This window comes from Ursus maritimus, unplaced genomic scaffold, assembly GCF_017311325.1.
Source record: "Ursus maritimus isolate PB19 unplaced genomic scaffold, ASM1731132v1 scaffold_5, whole genome shotgun sequence".
Lineage (NCBI taxonomy): Eukaryota > Metazoa > Chordata > Mammalia > Carnivora > Ursidae > Ursus > Ursus maritimus.
In genome coordinates, this window is record NW_024426663.1 from 34,602,736 (window position 1) to 34,616,242 (window position 13,507).

General features: G+C 42.7%; 1 protein-coding gene and 1 pseudogene across 1 annotated transcript; one reads left to right on the forward strand and one right to left on the reverse strand.

Annotated features, from left to right (window-relative positions):
* Positions 1 to 716: 716 nt before the first annotated feature.
* CARTPT (CART prepropeptide) lies at positions 717 to 2,794 on the reverse strand. Its single transcript, XM_008691315.2, has 3 exons — positions 2,585 to 2,794; positions 2,078 to 2,161; positions 717 to 1,187 (listed from the first exon to the last, which is right to left on the reverse strand). The coding sequence occupies exons 1-3, from the start codon at positions 2,741 to 2,743 to the stop codon at positions 1,080 to 1,082; spliced, it is 351 nt and encodes a 116-aa protein (XP_008689537.1). The 5' UTR covers positions 2,744 to 2,794; the 3' UTR covers positions 717 to 1,079.
* Positions 2,795 to 6,268: 3,474 nt separating this feature from the next.
* Positions 6,269 to 6,880, forward strand: LOC103663870 (annotated as a pseudogene).
* Positions 6,881 to 13,507: the final 6,627 nt, after the last annotated feature.

Genomic DNA, 13,507 nt, shown 5'->3' on the forward strand with positions numbered 1-13,507 from the left:
AAGCAAGCTCCCCACTGAGCAGTGAGTCTGATGCGAGACTCGATCCCAGAACCCTGGGATCACAACCTGAGCCAAAGGCAGACGCTGAACAGACTAAGCCACCCACATGCCCCACGCAGGATTGTATATTAAGTAGTGGAAATGAGTGGGTCTCACACATTTAAAGCACCTAATACAGCTATTCCCCTTCCTTCGGACAAACAATAAGCCCCCAAAGAATCCATTTTTTTATCAATGAATATTTTCTAATAAAGGAGTAGCCAAAACAAAAATCCCAATTTTTCAAACTGCTTTTAATGGGGCTAAAGTCTGAAACAATTTATCTTTTATTGTTCTCACTGTGAAAATTAAGGAGTCTACTAAAGGTTTTAATAAACAATATCACATCAGCTCAACTCCAACCATCTCCAATTCTCACACACACACACACACACACACACACACACACACACACACATTGCAATCAAAGAAAAACAGAGTGCACCAAAGCTTTTGTGGCAAGCTCCCAATTAATGATGAAAACTCCTTGGAGCCAAGGTGCTGTTCTCCCAATAGACTGCTATTTTTAAAATATTTCTCTTTGAAAACAACAGCATGATTAATTCCACCACTCTTACTTAAATTACTTATGACATAGAAACAATGATACAGTATGAGCAATTATTAAAAACACTTTATTATGTATAATTTGTACATGCTGCAAGTTGTGTCATTTGGGGTCATCTTCCAGGTTGTGATATCATCTACCAAGATTAACTAAGTCTAATTTTCATCCTGCCACATCACATACAAAAATACAATTTTCAAAGTGAAGTTCCCCTTCTTTACACAAAGATACATAAGAGGGTGTCAGATGAATAAGAAAAGAATACTTTGCACATGTATCAACACCATACAAGGCATTATCCTTCACACAGTAACATCTAATGTGTTCTTTTATTTGGGAACAGCAGGAAAAAGCCCCTTAACCCTCAGAGGGAAATGCAAACTTTGTTGCTAAAGGCGAACTCCAGGGATGAAGGTGTGGTCCTCCTAGGTAAAGTATGGGCAGTGGGGATTTATGGACCTGGGTGGGTGCCTCACAAGCACTTCAAAAGGAAAGAATTGCAGGTGGTTCCTCGGGGACAGTCGCACAGCTTCCCAATCCTGGCTCCTTTTCGCACTGCGCACCGCTCCCCAGCGTGGCACTGAAAACAACACAATGTGTGGTCTTCCCACAGAAACAAACCCGGGCTCCCAACAGGCACATCTCCCCATCAACACAATGTCTGCCTCTTGGGAGAGATAGGTGGAACCTATCACCATCATGAGAGGTCTAAGTATGGTCAGACCTGAAACACAGAGAGCCTTAAAATTTCAGTGAGAGAACATAAACAGAAAAAAATTTAAATTATTGAGCCCCTCCTACTTTATTCCACTTTTTATTTTGGGGGGAGGGGGCACATTTTCTAACTCCCTTGTTTATCAAAAAGAAAAATAATCAACCAGACATTTTTCTAAGAAATAAACAAACAATAGACCTGTATTTTGTCACAGCCTCTGCTCCCTGCTTTCAGACTCCTCATCCCAAGGAAGAGGGGTGTGTGTGTGTGTGTGTGTGTGTGTGTGAGAGAGAGAGAGAGAGAAAACACAAGCGTGTGCATGTGTAATTCCCCAAGGAAAGTGATAAGCTGGGAAATCAAGAATTTTAACCTTAAAACTTAGATCAGAAAAACTGGCAGTACTCCAGATGGCAAGAAGAAAACTGGAGGAACAAGAACTGAGTAGATTTAAGGGCTCTTCCAATTCAGAAAATTTTTCATGAGATGAAAAAACCCATCTTCAAGAAACGCTCCCCTCCACACAGACCCAAGAGCTGGTTCCTGGTACCAGCTGTTGGATCCTCCGAAATGGACGTTCTACTCTTTGCTGTTAGAAACCAAGGCGCATGGTTGGCGGTGGAAAACAAAAGAGAGCCCACAGAATTCTGCAAACCCATTACCTGATTCAACAACATCGCAGGTAGAAGGTCAATGCTCTCAAAGTGGTATATTTCCTCTTGGAAAAACATGGGGAGGGGGTGACCCCAAAGCCTTACCATGGGGACTTGGCCGTACTTCTTCTCATAGATCGGAATACTTTTAGTCTTGAGCTTCTTCAGGACTTCCTGTAGCGCTTCAATCTGCAACACATCGCCCCCCCGGAGCCCAAAGTTGCCGCATTGGCTGCGAGCCCAGCCAGGTGCTCACTCCCAGCCCTAGTTACAAAGAGCCCCGGAACCACACACACTCCACCCCGGGACTTCAAGGACAGAAAGGGACGACATTCAAGGGGTATTAACTTAGCGAGCACTGTCTCACGTACAGACCGCGAGTCCCTTAGACTCTGAAGCTCCAGGTGCTCCGAGGGCCCGGGACAAGGGATTCACTCTACAAACTGCCTGAAGCAGTGGGCTCCAGACGATTTTCAGATGGAAGCCCGGGCTTTACGCTCATCTCCCTGCACCCCGATTCTGGCAATGGGGGCGGGGAAGGAGGGAAAGAAGACGGACGAGTACAAAGGAAAGGACCGGGAGGCAGCCAAGGGGGGTCCGGAAGATACCCACCAGCTCCTTCTCATGAGAGGCATCCTCCACGGCAGAATAGATGTCCAGGGCTCGGGGCTGGAGCTCAGCGTCCTCCTGGGCACGGGCACCCAGCAGAGGTAGCAGCAAAAGCAGGGCGGCAACCAAGAGGGTCAGCGGCCGAAGACGGGGGCTCTCCATGGTGCTGAAACTCGCAGCTGCTGTGGCATCCCACGCTCCCGCCTTTTATAGAGAGCCAGAGCCCGAGTACAGGCAAGAGGGAGGGGGCGACGAAGGAAGTGGGTGTGGAGGAGGGTCCAGGTCAACCGTCTGTAGGCAGAGCTCCGCCACCGCTTGACATCAGTGCCCGCTGGACACCAGGCGCCCGCGAAAGAAGCTCTGAGCACAGAGCTGGAGCGCAGAGAACAGGGACCCTGCTCCCCAAGTGCTGTCAGCCCCGGGGCAAGGGATGCTCCCCTAGGGGCCAGATCTGAAACGGAGGGGCAACAGCTGAGGGATGGTGGAGGAGGAGGGGGCTACGAGATGGAAATTGCCTTCGAGCCAAGACACAGACAGTAGAGTCGCTCCCCATCCCCTAGCAGCAGCAGCAAAGCAGCAGCAGCAGCCCCAGCAACAGCAGCAAAGCAATCCATCTCACCAGCCCTGCCTTGCCTCTCACCCCAGCCCCATATGTGGCAGCAAGTAGGAGGTGTTGCCTCCAGGCAGGCATGTTTGCTGAGCATTTTACTAAGCACCATGCCTGGTAGGGGAGGCAAACATAGTAAACATAACAAAGAGAAATCATGGCCTTCCCCAGGATGAGTTCTTCATGGAATCTATGTGGTAATGAGAAAAGAAGGAAAACAGACTAACTCCAATTCAGGGGCAGTGTGGGGAGTGCAGACAGCCCCATTCTGATACCAGTCCTGGCTTCACTACTTACAAGCTATGTGACTTCAGGGAAAAATAAATAACCTATCTGAGTGTCTCTGTCTCTGTCTGTTTCTCTTTTTTGTAAAACTGGTATTTAAAAATGCACCTCACAAGTAATCAAAAGGAGGGAATGAGATTTGGTATGTAAAACTTCTGGCCCGGAGCACAATAAGCACTAAGCCTCCCTGCCTCTCCTTTTTGAACTGTGAGACTGCCCAGGTAAGTGGCTGTGTGCAGTAGCTCAGTTTTTCCTTATGGCAAATTCACCATCCTCAGAACCCCTGTTACCTACCACCCACTCCTGATATCCAAGAAGCCTGTCTAGAAAGAAAACAAAAGGAGTGAAAAATCCAAGTCCCTGATTATGGAAGTATCTCTAGAGATCAGAAGTTACTGATGAGCCAGGTCCTCAGTGACTTGGGAAGACTGGTTTTTAAAAGGTGGGGGTCCCTACTGCCTGAATGGAAACCAAAATTCCTGTAGGAGAGGTGTTGTTTTCCCTACTTAGACCTAGGGGCTTATCTTCATTGCCTGCCCACCTAGCTTCTTTCACCACACCTTCTTTCTTTCAACCCCTTCTAACCCCGTCCACTTTTCTCCATTCCCATTACTAACACCCCAGTTCTGGACAATTGCCCCAACCTACATCTTGCCTACCTCCAGCTCTACCCCATTTTCTCTTGCCTTCCTCTAATCCACAATTCATGACCAGCCAGAGCATTTTTACCCTTCAAATGCACGGATGGCTTCCCATCTTACTAAGCACAGAATCTAAATTCCTCATCCTGACTTACAAAGTACTACATGATCTGTACCTCTTTCCACTTTCATGTCCTAATATTCTGCCCAGGCCCCTCCACTCCAGCCTCAGTGACCTTCTTTTTGGTCCTCTAACAGACCAACCTTATTCCCACTTTGAGGCTTTTGCTCTTAGCTTATCTGGAAAGGTCATCCTGCATTTCTAAATAGTTGACTGCTCCTTATTATTTAAATCTGTTCAAATGTGCTTGACCACCCAATCTAAAGTATCCACCAATTTATTATCCCACAGATTTATTGCTTGGCCGGTGATACGGGTCATTGGAATAGTTAAAACATAATATGTGCCTGCTTATTTTATTTAACAAGTATTTAATTGTTATTCAAATGCACACTGGAAAGCAATTCAAAAAGTAACATCTCTCCTGATGAGTAGCACACATATTAACAGCACCAAAATATTTTTCCTTAAGATCAATCTAACTTGAAAATTAATCTAATACCTCCCTCAGGTCTGCCTTTTACACATACCGTTAGATTCTATACAACAAAACTTTAGTAGCAGCACATTTTACTGTTTAAACCTTACAGAGACATAGCGGCACTCATTATAAAAATGATCTCCAGCAGTAAAAAGCATTCTAAACTTCAGAAGGAAAATAGCCCTAGATATGGTTTTAGTCCATCCTTCTGCAAAGATGGGGATATTCCCAATGCAATAATTTCTCTCATACTGTGTTCTACCCAGACACAAGTAATAACTTTCCTTTTGTGCTACTTCTATTGAAAAATATTCAAGAGTTCAAATCCTACTGATGTTAGGTTGGTGCTCATCTTCATGTAAGGAGGATACTACATTTAGTTGATGGGTTTGGAAAGGGACCCTTAGACAATCCTGTGAAGCAAGCCAGGGGTATCCCGGTCATTTGGATATCACAATGCTATTTTCATCTCTGAACAGAGTTATTTAATAAACTGTCTTTAGGAAGCATGTGGTATCGTAAGACATAGGCCATTTTCTTCCTGAGAAAACTTATGTAAGTTAAAACAAGGGAGCACACAAAAGCGTGAGATGTCCTATAGTTCTTACATCATGCACTGTCAGGAGAATGTACATATTCTTGATAATTTATAATGACTCCATTAGAAAAAAAAAAGCTCACCTTTGATGCCCCCAAGTAAGTAAAGTTATAATTGGATTTAGTCACTATTTCTCATATCAGATATAGAGAAAGGAAGCAGATCATCTCACAAAATAGAAGCAGTGACCAGCCTGTATCCACGGACCAGCTTGTATCTCTTAACAACTCCTCCTAAGATAAAGCAGGCTTCCAGTACTTTTCTCTCCCTCCCTTCTTCAAATTTTGAGTCATTTCTTTTCCTGTATGGCCCAAAGTAACACTTGGTCTTTTGGATTGTCATATTGCTTAAATACCAGGCTACTTTATTATTCATTAACCCCATTTCCATCCTGATCAACAGTAAAACTTCCTCAGTTTTGGCCAGGAAAACAAAAGCAAAATAAACAATTGGGACTGCAACAAAATAAAAAGCTTCTGCCCAGTGAAGAAAACGATCAACAACACTAAAAGACAACCTACGGAAATGCGAGAAGATATTTGCAAATGACATTATCTCATAAAGGGTTAGTATCCAAAATATAAAAAGAAGTGATACAACTCAACACCCCTCCCTCAAAAAAATAACCCAACTTAAAAATGAGAAGACATGAGCAGATATTTCTCCAAAGAAGAAATACAGATGGCCAACAGATACATGAAAAGATGTTCAACATCACTCATCATCCGGGAAGTGCAAATCAAAACCACAATGATGTATCACCTCATCCCTATCAGAATAGCTAAAATCAAAAACACAGGAAACAACAAGTATGGGCAAGGATGTGGAGAAAATGCAACGCTCTTGCACTGTTGGTAGGAATACGAACTGGTACAGCCACTGTGGAAAGCAGTATGGAGGTTCCTCAAAAAGCTAAAAATACTTTTCTTTACCGATGCAGCTATAGCCATAAGTATGCTCAGGCTTCAGAAGAGGCTTGCCTCCAGTGTTCTCCACTGTCGCAAAAAGGAGGTCTGATTGTACCCCAGTGAAATCGCCGATGCTAACTCCCATCAGTAGATCCGGTAACTGATCAAGGATGGGCTGATCATCCAGAAGACTGTGACTATCAATTTCCAGGCTCAAGCACTGGAAAAACACCTTGGCCTGCTGAAAGGGCAAGTATATGGGCATCGGTAAGAGAAAAGGCACTGCCAAGGCTCGAATGCCTGAGAAAGCGACCTGGATGAGGAGGATAAGAATTCTGTGTGGCTGCTCAGGGAATACCTTGAATCTAAGAAGATTTACCGCCCCATGTATCACAGCCTGTACCTGAAAGTGAAGGGTAACCTGTGCAAAAACAACTGTATTTTCATCAAACACATCCACGAGTGAGGCAGACGAGGTATTCAAGAAGCTTCTGGCTGGCCGGGCTGAGGCCCACAGATGAAGACCGAGGAAGCACGCAAGTACCGTGAAGAGCTGCTCGAGGCCAAAAAGGAGGAGACCATCAAGACTCTGTCCAAGGAGAGCGAGACCACTCTTTTGTCTGGACATAGTGGCCTCAGCAATTACACAGATCAATAAGACAAACTTTTAACTGCCTCAAAAAAAGTTAAAAAAAGAGTTACCGTACGATCCAGTAATTTCACCGAGTATTTACACAAATACAAAAACACTCATTTGAAAAGCTGTCTGTGCCCCTATGTCTTGAGCAGCATTATCTACAATCGCTGAAATATGGAAGCAGCCCAAGTGTCTATCCATAGATGAATGGATAAAGAAGATGTGATACACAGAATATCACTCAGCCGTTAAACAAGAATGAAATCTTGCCATTTGTAACAACGCAGGTGGATCTAGATAGAGAGTATAAGCTAAGTGAAATAGGTCAGTCAGAGAAAGTCAAATGCCTTATGATTTCACTTACATGCAGAATTTAAGAAACGAAACAAACAAGCAAAAGAAAAAAAGAGACAAACCAAAAAACAGACTCTTAACTATAGAGAACAAAATGACAGTTACCAGAGGGGAGGTGCGTGGGATGCCTAAAATAAGTGAAGGAGATTGAAAATATGCTTATCATGATAAGCACCGAGTAACGTATGGAACTGCTGAATCACTACATTGTACACCTGAAACTAATATGATGCTTTATGTTAACTATACTGGAACTAAACTTTTTTCAAAACTTTCTCAGTTCCATTGACTTCTTATTTTAAAGTGTTTCTCTTTACTGGTGTTCATTGCACTTTCGTCCAGGTTAAACATTACTCTCTTTGGTACATATTAATAATCTCTTAGGCAGCACACTTTTCATATCTACATTGTCTGCTCCTCACCTTCCCTGTCTCCAGAAAAGAAATGACTGGTATTTTTCTTCTATTTACTGACTTTCAATCCATAGCCTTCCAAAGGAACTGAGGCTCACTCCGTTCTAACCAACATCTTTATCACTATTCGGAAGAAAATAATATGCAAATAAAGGACCCCTGGAGTTGATGCTAAACTGGGACGTGCTGGAGATGTAGGAAAGACTATGTGCTTTGCAGACGGCCTCTGAAGGAACAAAGCAGAGAAATTAGACAAAGCTTTCCATTAATTTTGTAAAGATTTCAATTTAAAAACTTTCAATTTCAGGGTGCCTGGATGGGTCAGTCGTTAAACAACTAACTCTTGATCTCAGCCCAGGTTTTGATCTCAGGGTCATGAGTTCAAGCCCCATGTTGGGCTCCATGCTGGGTTGGAGCCTACTTAAAACAACAACTTTTGATTTCATGGCTTTCAATTTTTTAAAAGTCTCAATGTTCACTATGTTCACAGCACTGCTAGGTACTATGAGGACTGTGGAGATAAAAAAGACACAGTTCTTGCCCTTGATCTTTGAGTCTAAGCATACCCATAAATACCCATAATATAACATCTCAGTGAGGAAAGTGTCCTAATAGAGATAAGGAAGCCCTAAGAAGTCAGAAATTAATTCCCACTAGAGAGGAAACTTCATGAAAAAATGGTATATGAGCTGCTGCGTCTTAGAGGGTGGGAAGAATTTCAACAATAACAAACATCCCACTCTGGATGTATGCAAACTTATGGAGGCAACTGCATCTGGGGAAAATGAGTAGCCTGGGATGCTGGAGGGTAGGGTACAGAGACAATGTAAAAGGTGCGGAAACAAGACTAGAAGAGGGAGCAGTAGAGCAGAAAAGGGAAATTCAGAGCAGCAACAGATCATTCCAAATTTGGATCCCATGAACAAAAAGTAGAAGCATAAGTAAACCCAAAGGATTCCATTTTTAAAATACTAATGCTAAAAGCAAGCTTTTTTACCTAAAAGATCTAGCCTAATAAAAGTAGCTTATATCAGGTATAGGAAGGTATCAGTAATGAAGAGATACACGCCCCAGGACAAAGAAATCTTTCTCTGGTTTCTTTTGCACATCACACCTGGAGTGCAGCAGAAGGAACAGCACACACCTAGAACACACTTCCTATGCCACAGGTGTCCCACGTCCTCTAGCTTTTCTGGATCCAGAGCTCCTAAGCTTGTAGGAACTGTAGAATTAGTACTAAAGCAGCAGACTAGGATGCCCTAAGAGATGAACTATATGACTTAACAGAGAAAAACTTGAGTCCTTCAATGGCTGCTCATTGCCTACAATTTCAAGTTAACTTCTCAGCATGGTGTCAAAGTTTCTCATAGTTTGATCTTGGCCTGTATTTCCAATCTCCTTTTCCTCCCCTTCCAACCAGTTCTAGCAGATATCTTCTATTTTATTTGGTAGATACACCATATTTATTTCTTACTTTTGCACTGAATGAGAGGAACAGACTGTTATGCTACCATAACAACTCCAAAATCTTAGTGACCTGAGAAAAAGCAGAAGTATTTCTCACTCATCTTACATGTATATCAGGGTCAATGAAGCACTGTGTTCATCACAGTCACTCAGGGACCAAGAATGACAGAATAATCACCAGGTCTGATATTGATGGTTGTGTTCCAGAGAGGTGGGGGCGTAAAGAGCTCTGGAAAGTCTTGAACAAGCTATTAAAAGCTTAGGCCCAGAAGTGATGTTTCACTGGTTTCCAACTCATTAGCCTGAAGAACTCGTCAAATGGCTCAATCAAGGTAAAAGGCAGTGTAGTGTTACCGTGCCTAGAATGCACTGGCTACCACATGAACTCTGCCTGTTCATTCCTCTGCCTTTGTCCATGCCCTTCTCCATGCCTGGAACATCCTTCCCATGACTTGAACATCTAAAAAGCTCATGTTTCTGAGAGACTATGGACTAAGAGAAACAAACTGAGGACTTCAGAGGGGAGGGGGGTGGGGGAATGGGATAGACCGGTGATGGGTAGTAAGGAGGGCACGTATTGCATGGTGCACTGGGTGTTATACACAACTAATGAATCATCGAGCCTTACATCGGAAACCGGGGATGTACTGTATGGTGACTAACATAATATAATAAAAAATCATTTAAAAAATAAATAAATAAAATAAATAAAAAAAATAAAAAGCTCATGTTTCAAGACCTATCTCATCTGCCACCTTCTTCATCCACTGGCCGTCATACCACCAGGTTTACCTTGCCTTTGTTTCCATAAACATTTATACATGTACTTATTAAAACACCCAACATGCATTATATATTATCATATGCCTATCTCCCTAGCTAGACAAAGAAATCCTCAATGGCAAAGAATACATCTAATCACCTTGGTACTCCCAGTATTTAGCATGGTACCCGATACACAAGTGAGGAGGAGAAAAGCTAGGTGCTATGAAATGAAAGATAATACTCAGACACTAATTTGGTGACATGCAATCAATTACACTATTTATTACAGAAGAGATTCATCAAGCAATTTAAAAGCACTGCCAATTTACTGTCTAAAAGCACCATTACTACCCTTTTATCAGGGAAAAATTATGCCAGAGAGGGATAAATTTGTTTCACAGGTAGTCAATTTCAGAAGTAGGATTTCTGGGGTACAGACTCTGGCCTCTCTCAACATTTCCTCCAACAATTAAGGGCATTTCAGTTGCAAAATGGAAAATTTATGCCAAGTACAAAATTTGCTCTGTCACTAGGAAGAAGGGTATTGTCACCATGCCCTTGTTATGGACTTCTTCAGTGTTTTTCCCACATATTCCCTATGATGTGATATGGAAAGAAAACTGGGATAGGATCAAATCCTAAAGAATCTTGGGAAGTTTAAAACCTGTTTCTGATCAGCAGTCTCCAGATCATAGACACGACTCCTGTGCTGGGCAGGGTTTGGCTTTGATGGCATCTAAGGTCACTTTTACGATCATGATTCTGGGACTCTCCTATGCCTCCTTGAGAACTCATTGAAGTGAAATCTATTTCTTTTGACATAAACTATAACCTCAGGAGAAAAAGAATACCATCTGGCATGATCCAAAGAGGCAGGGCCTAAGAGCAAAAGTGTATTTTATAGGAAAAAGGATCCTGAACAAGGCCCTCCTTTATTCTTTAGTTAATCTGCGGCCCTGACATTTCTCTACTGCGCATCAGCAGAAGGTGAATCTGGTTCTGGTTTTAACAAAAGATCCATCATGTTGGCCTGGCTTACCAGCTAAGTCAGGCCCAACTTTTCCTGCTCTGCAAGCTAGATGTATTGACATTCAGATCTGTGCACCTCCCATCAAACTGCCTCTGTAAAGCCAGGCTGGTAAGGCCTCTGAGATGGATTGGGCTAGCAATTATTCCTTAAGCTCCCCTAATATTTTTGGAAAGCCCATAGGGACTGTGGTTATTACTCGGGAAGGTGAGATTAGACTGTAACTTTGAGAAGAGTGAAGCCCAGAGAATGGCAGGTTTGCCCAAGGTCATGTGTCAAGCTTTCCTCTCCTATAAATGGACTACAGGAAGACAGGTGTTTGGAAGCCCTGTTTAACTTTATGAATGGGATTATAGACAAGTGGAGCTCTTACATTTCTATATAAAAGAAGCTTAAAGATTTTAGGGAAGGCAATCTCATCAGAAGAAGGGTACAGAGTGTGGGATGTCTTAAAGCTGCATTTGCCATAAAGAGTTCACTGATTTATGGGGATCTTAGGGAGAAAACAATGGTGATTATAGGAATACTTTTAAAAAGCCTCGATTTTCCTCAGTACCTAACACTCCCTTCATTTCCTACCCTTCTCTAGGAAACACAGATCTTCAATCATACTCTCCTCTCAGACAAGTTCCAGGGCCCCTATTCATCTGAGGCTGTGGTGTGTATCATGTCAGTCTCTGTCTCCTGCACCCCTGAACTGCTGTGATGGTCTATGTTACAACATGTTACTGTTCACAAACATTTAGTGGCCCTCCCTGGAGGAGGATTATACTTTGGACTTCTGCAAAAGTATATCCTTTTCAACTTCTATGTGGTCATGTGACTCACTTTGACCAATGAAATACAAGCAGAAGTATGAGGCACTGTTTTCATGGGGAAGCTTTAAAAACCAGTGCATACTTTGCCCTGCTTTCTTTTTCTCTCTTCCATGCTGATTGGCAATGTTCCAGATAGAGGCAGCTCTGTCAGCCTGTGTTATGGAGAGTTCTGGAGAGAAGAAAATGTTGAGCAGAGCTACAAGCAGCCCTCATGGACATATAGTGTGAATGAGAAATAAACGTTGTGGATTTAAGCCACTGAGCTTTTGGGGTCATTTTTTACTGCAGCATAATTTGGCTTTATCAGGCCAACTCAGGTACACAGATTACCATACCCATCAACCCATCTCATAGATAGTACTAGTTATCTATGCTGCATAACACATTACTCCAACATTTAGTGGCTGAAGACAACATGTCTTTATTATCTCATCATTTCTGTGGGTCAAGAGTCCAGGCATGGCTTAACTAAATCATCTCTTTCAGCATCAGCACAGGCTGTAATCATAAAGTGTAAGATGACTGGGGCTGCAGTCATCTCAAGGTTCAACTGAGGCAGGATCCACCTCCAAGGTAACTCAGTGGGCATTGGCAGGATGTCAGAGAACTGATCTCTCATCACTTTTGCCATATTCTATTCACTGGGTCCTGCCCACACTAAAGGGCAGGAAATGACATAAGGCATGATTATCAGGAGGCAGGGATTAATGGGAACCGTATTAGAAATTGTATCACAATGATTGTAAAAAAAAAAAAAGTAAAATTAAATGCATAAGAAATGAGCAAGAACATAAGCTTGAGTGGTGAGACAAGAAAGAGAACTGGGGAATTTTATAACTGTGGCTCTGAAGCCCAGAAAGGTTAACTATCTTGCCTAGGATATGCAGTTAGAAGTAAAGCCAGAATGAAAATTCAGATCAGCACTCTTTCCACTAGACAGTGGTAAGTGAAAAATTAAATAGCAATATAAGACAAATTACATTCAACTGAAACAAAAGCTAGGCCATCAGTTGCTAATTGAATTGTCACATAAATCATCCAGACAATGAGTGAATTAAAAGTGCAGAAAGACAAGCTCTTTAGGCTAGGGGCAATCAAAGGTAGGACATAATATGAGCTAGACTTTGAAGGGTAGAATTGTTTGAGCAGAAAAGAAGGGAAAAGTGTTCTTGGCAAGTAAATGGCCAAGCTGGGAGTTCTTCAGGGGAACCCTCAGGCATCACACAGAAATGCTGACGTCTCTACTCTTCTGTCTTCAATCTTAACTCATCAGGTGACAGACATTTTCCAAACAGACTAACTCTGGAACATTGTGCATCAGAGGTGAGGCCATATAGACAGAACCTTCAATTTACCCTTAGATAAGTGGTACCCAACCTGAGGAGAAAGGATCAGAATCAACTAACAATTTTTACTTGGGAAACTACAGATGCTTTTACCCTACCCCCAAAACCTGAGGCACCAGAATGTCTGTGGAAGAGGGCAGTGGAGCTCAGGTAGCTTGAAAAAGTCACCCTAAGTGATCTCATATAACCCCCTGGTTAGGGAGCACAGTTGTGGGGCTTTTTGCATCATCTGGTGAGGTCTCAGGGTATACACATCGCCCTACAGAGAACTCCAAGGCAAGGTCTTTTCAGGATGCCGATACCCTCCCTCATAAAACATGAACAGCTTGATAGCTGAGCCAGGAGGGATTGATGTCCCCTCAATTAAGGGGTCATGAACACACCCCAAGGGGCTTTCCAAGGGTGCTTGATGTACAGAGATAAGCCCCCAAAATAATAACCTTAATAGTAATCAAACC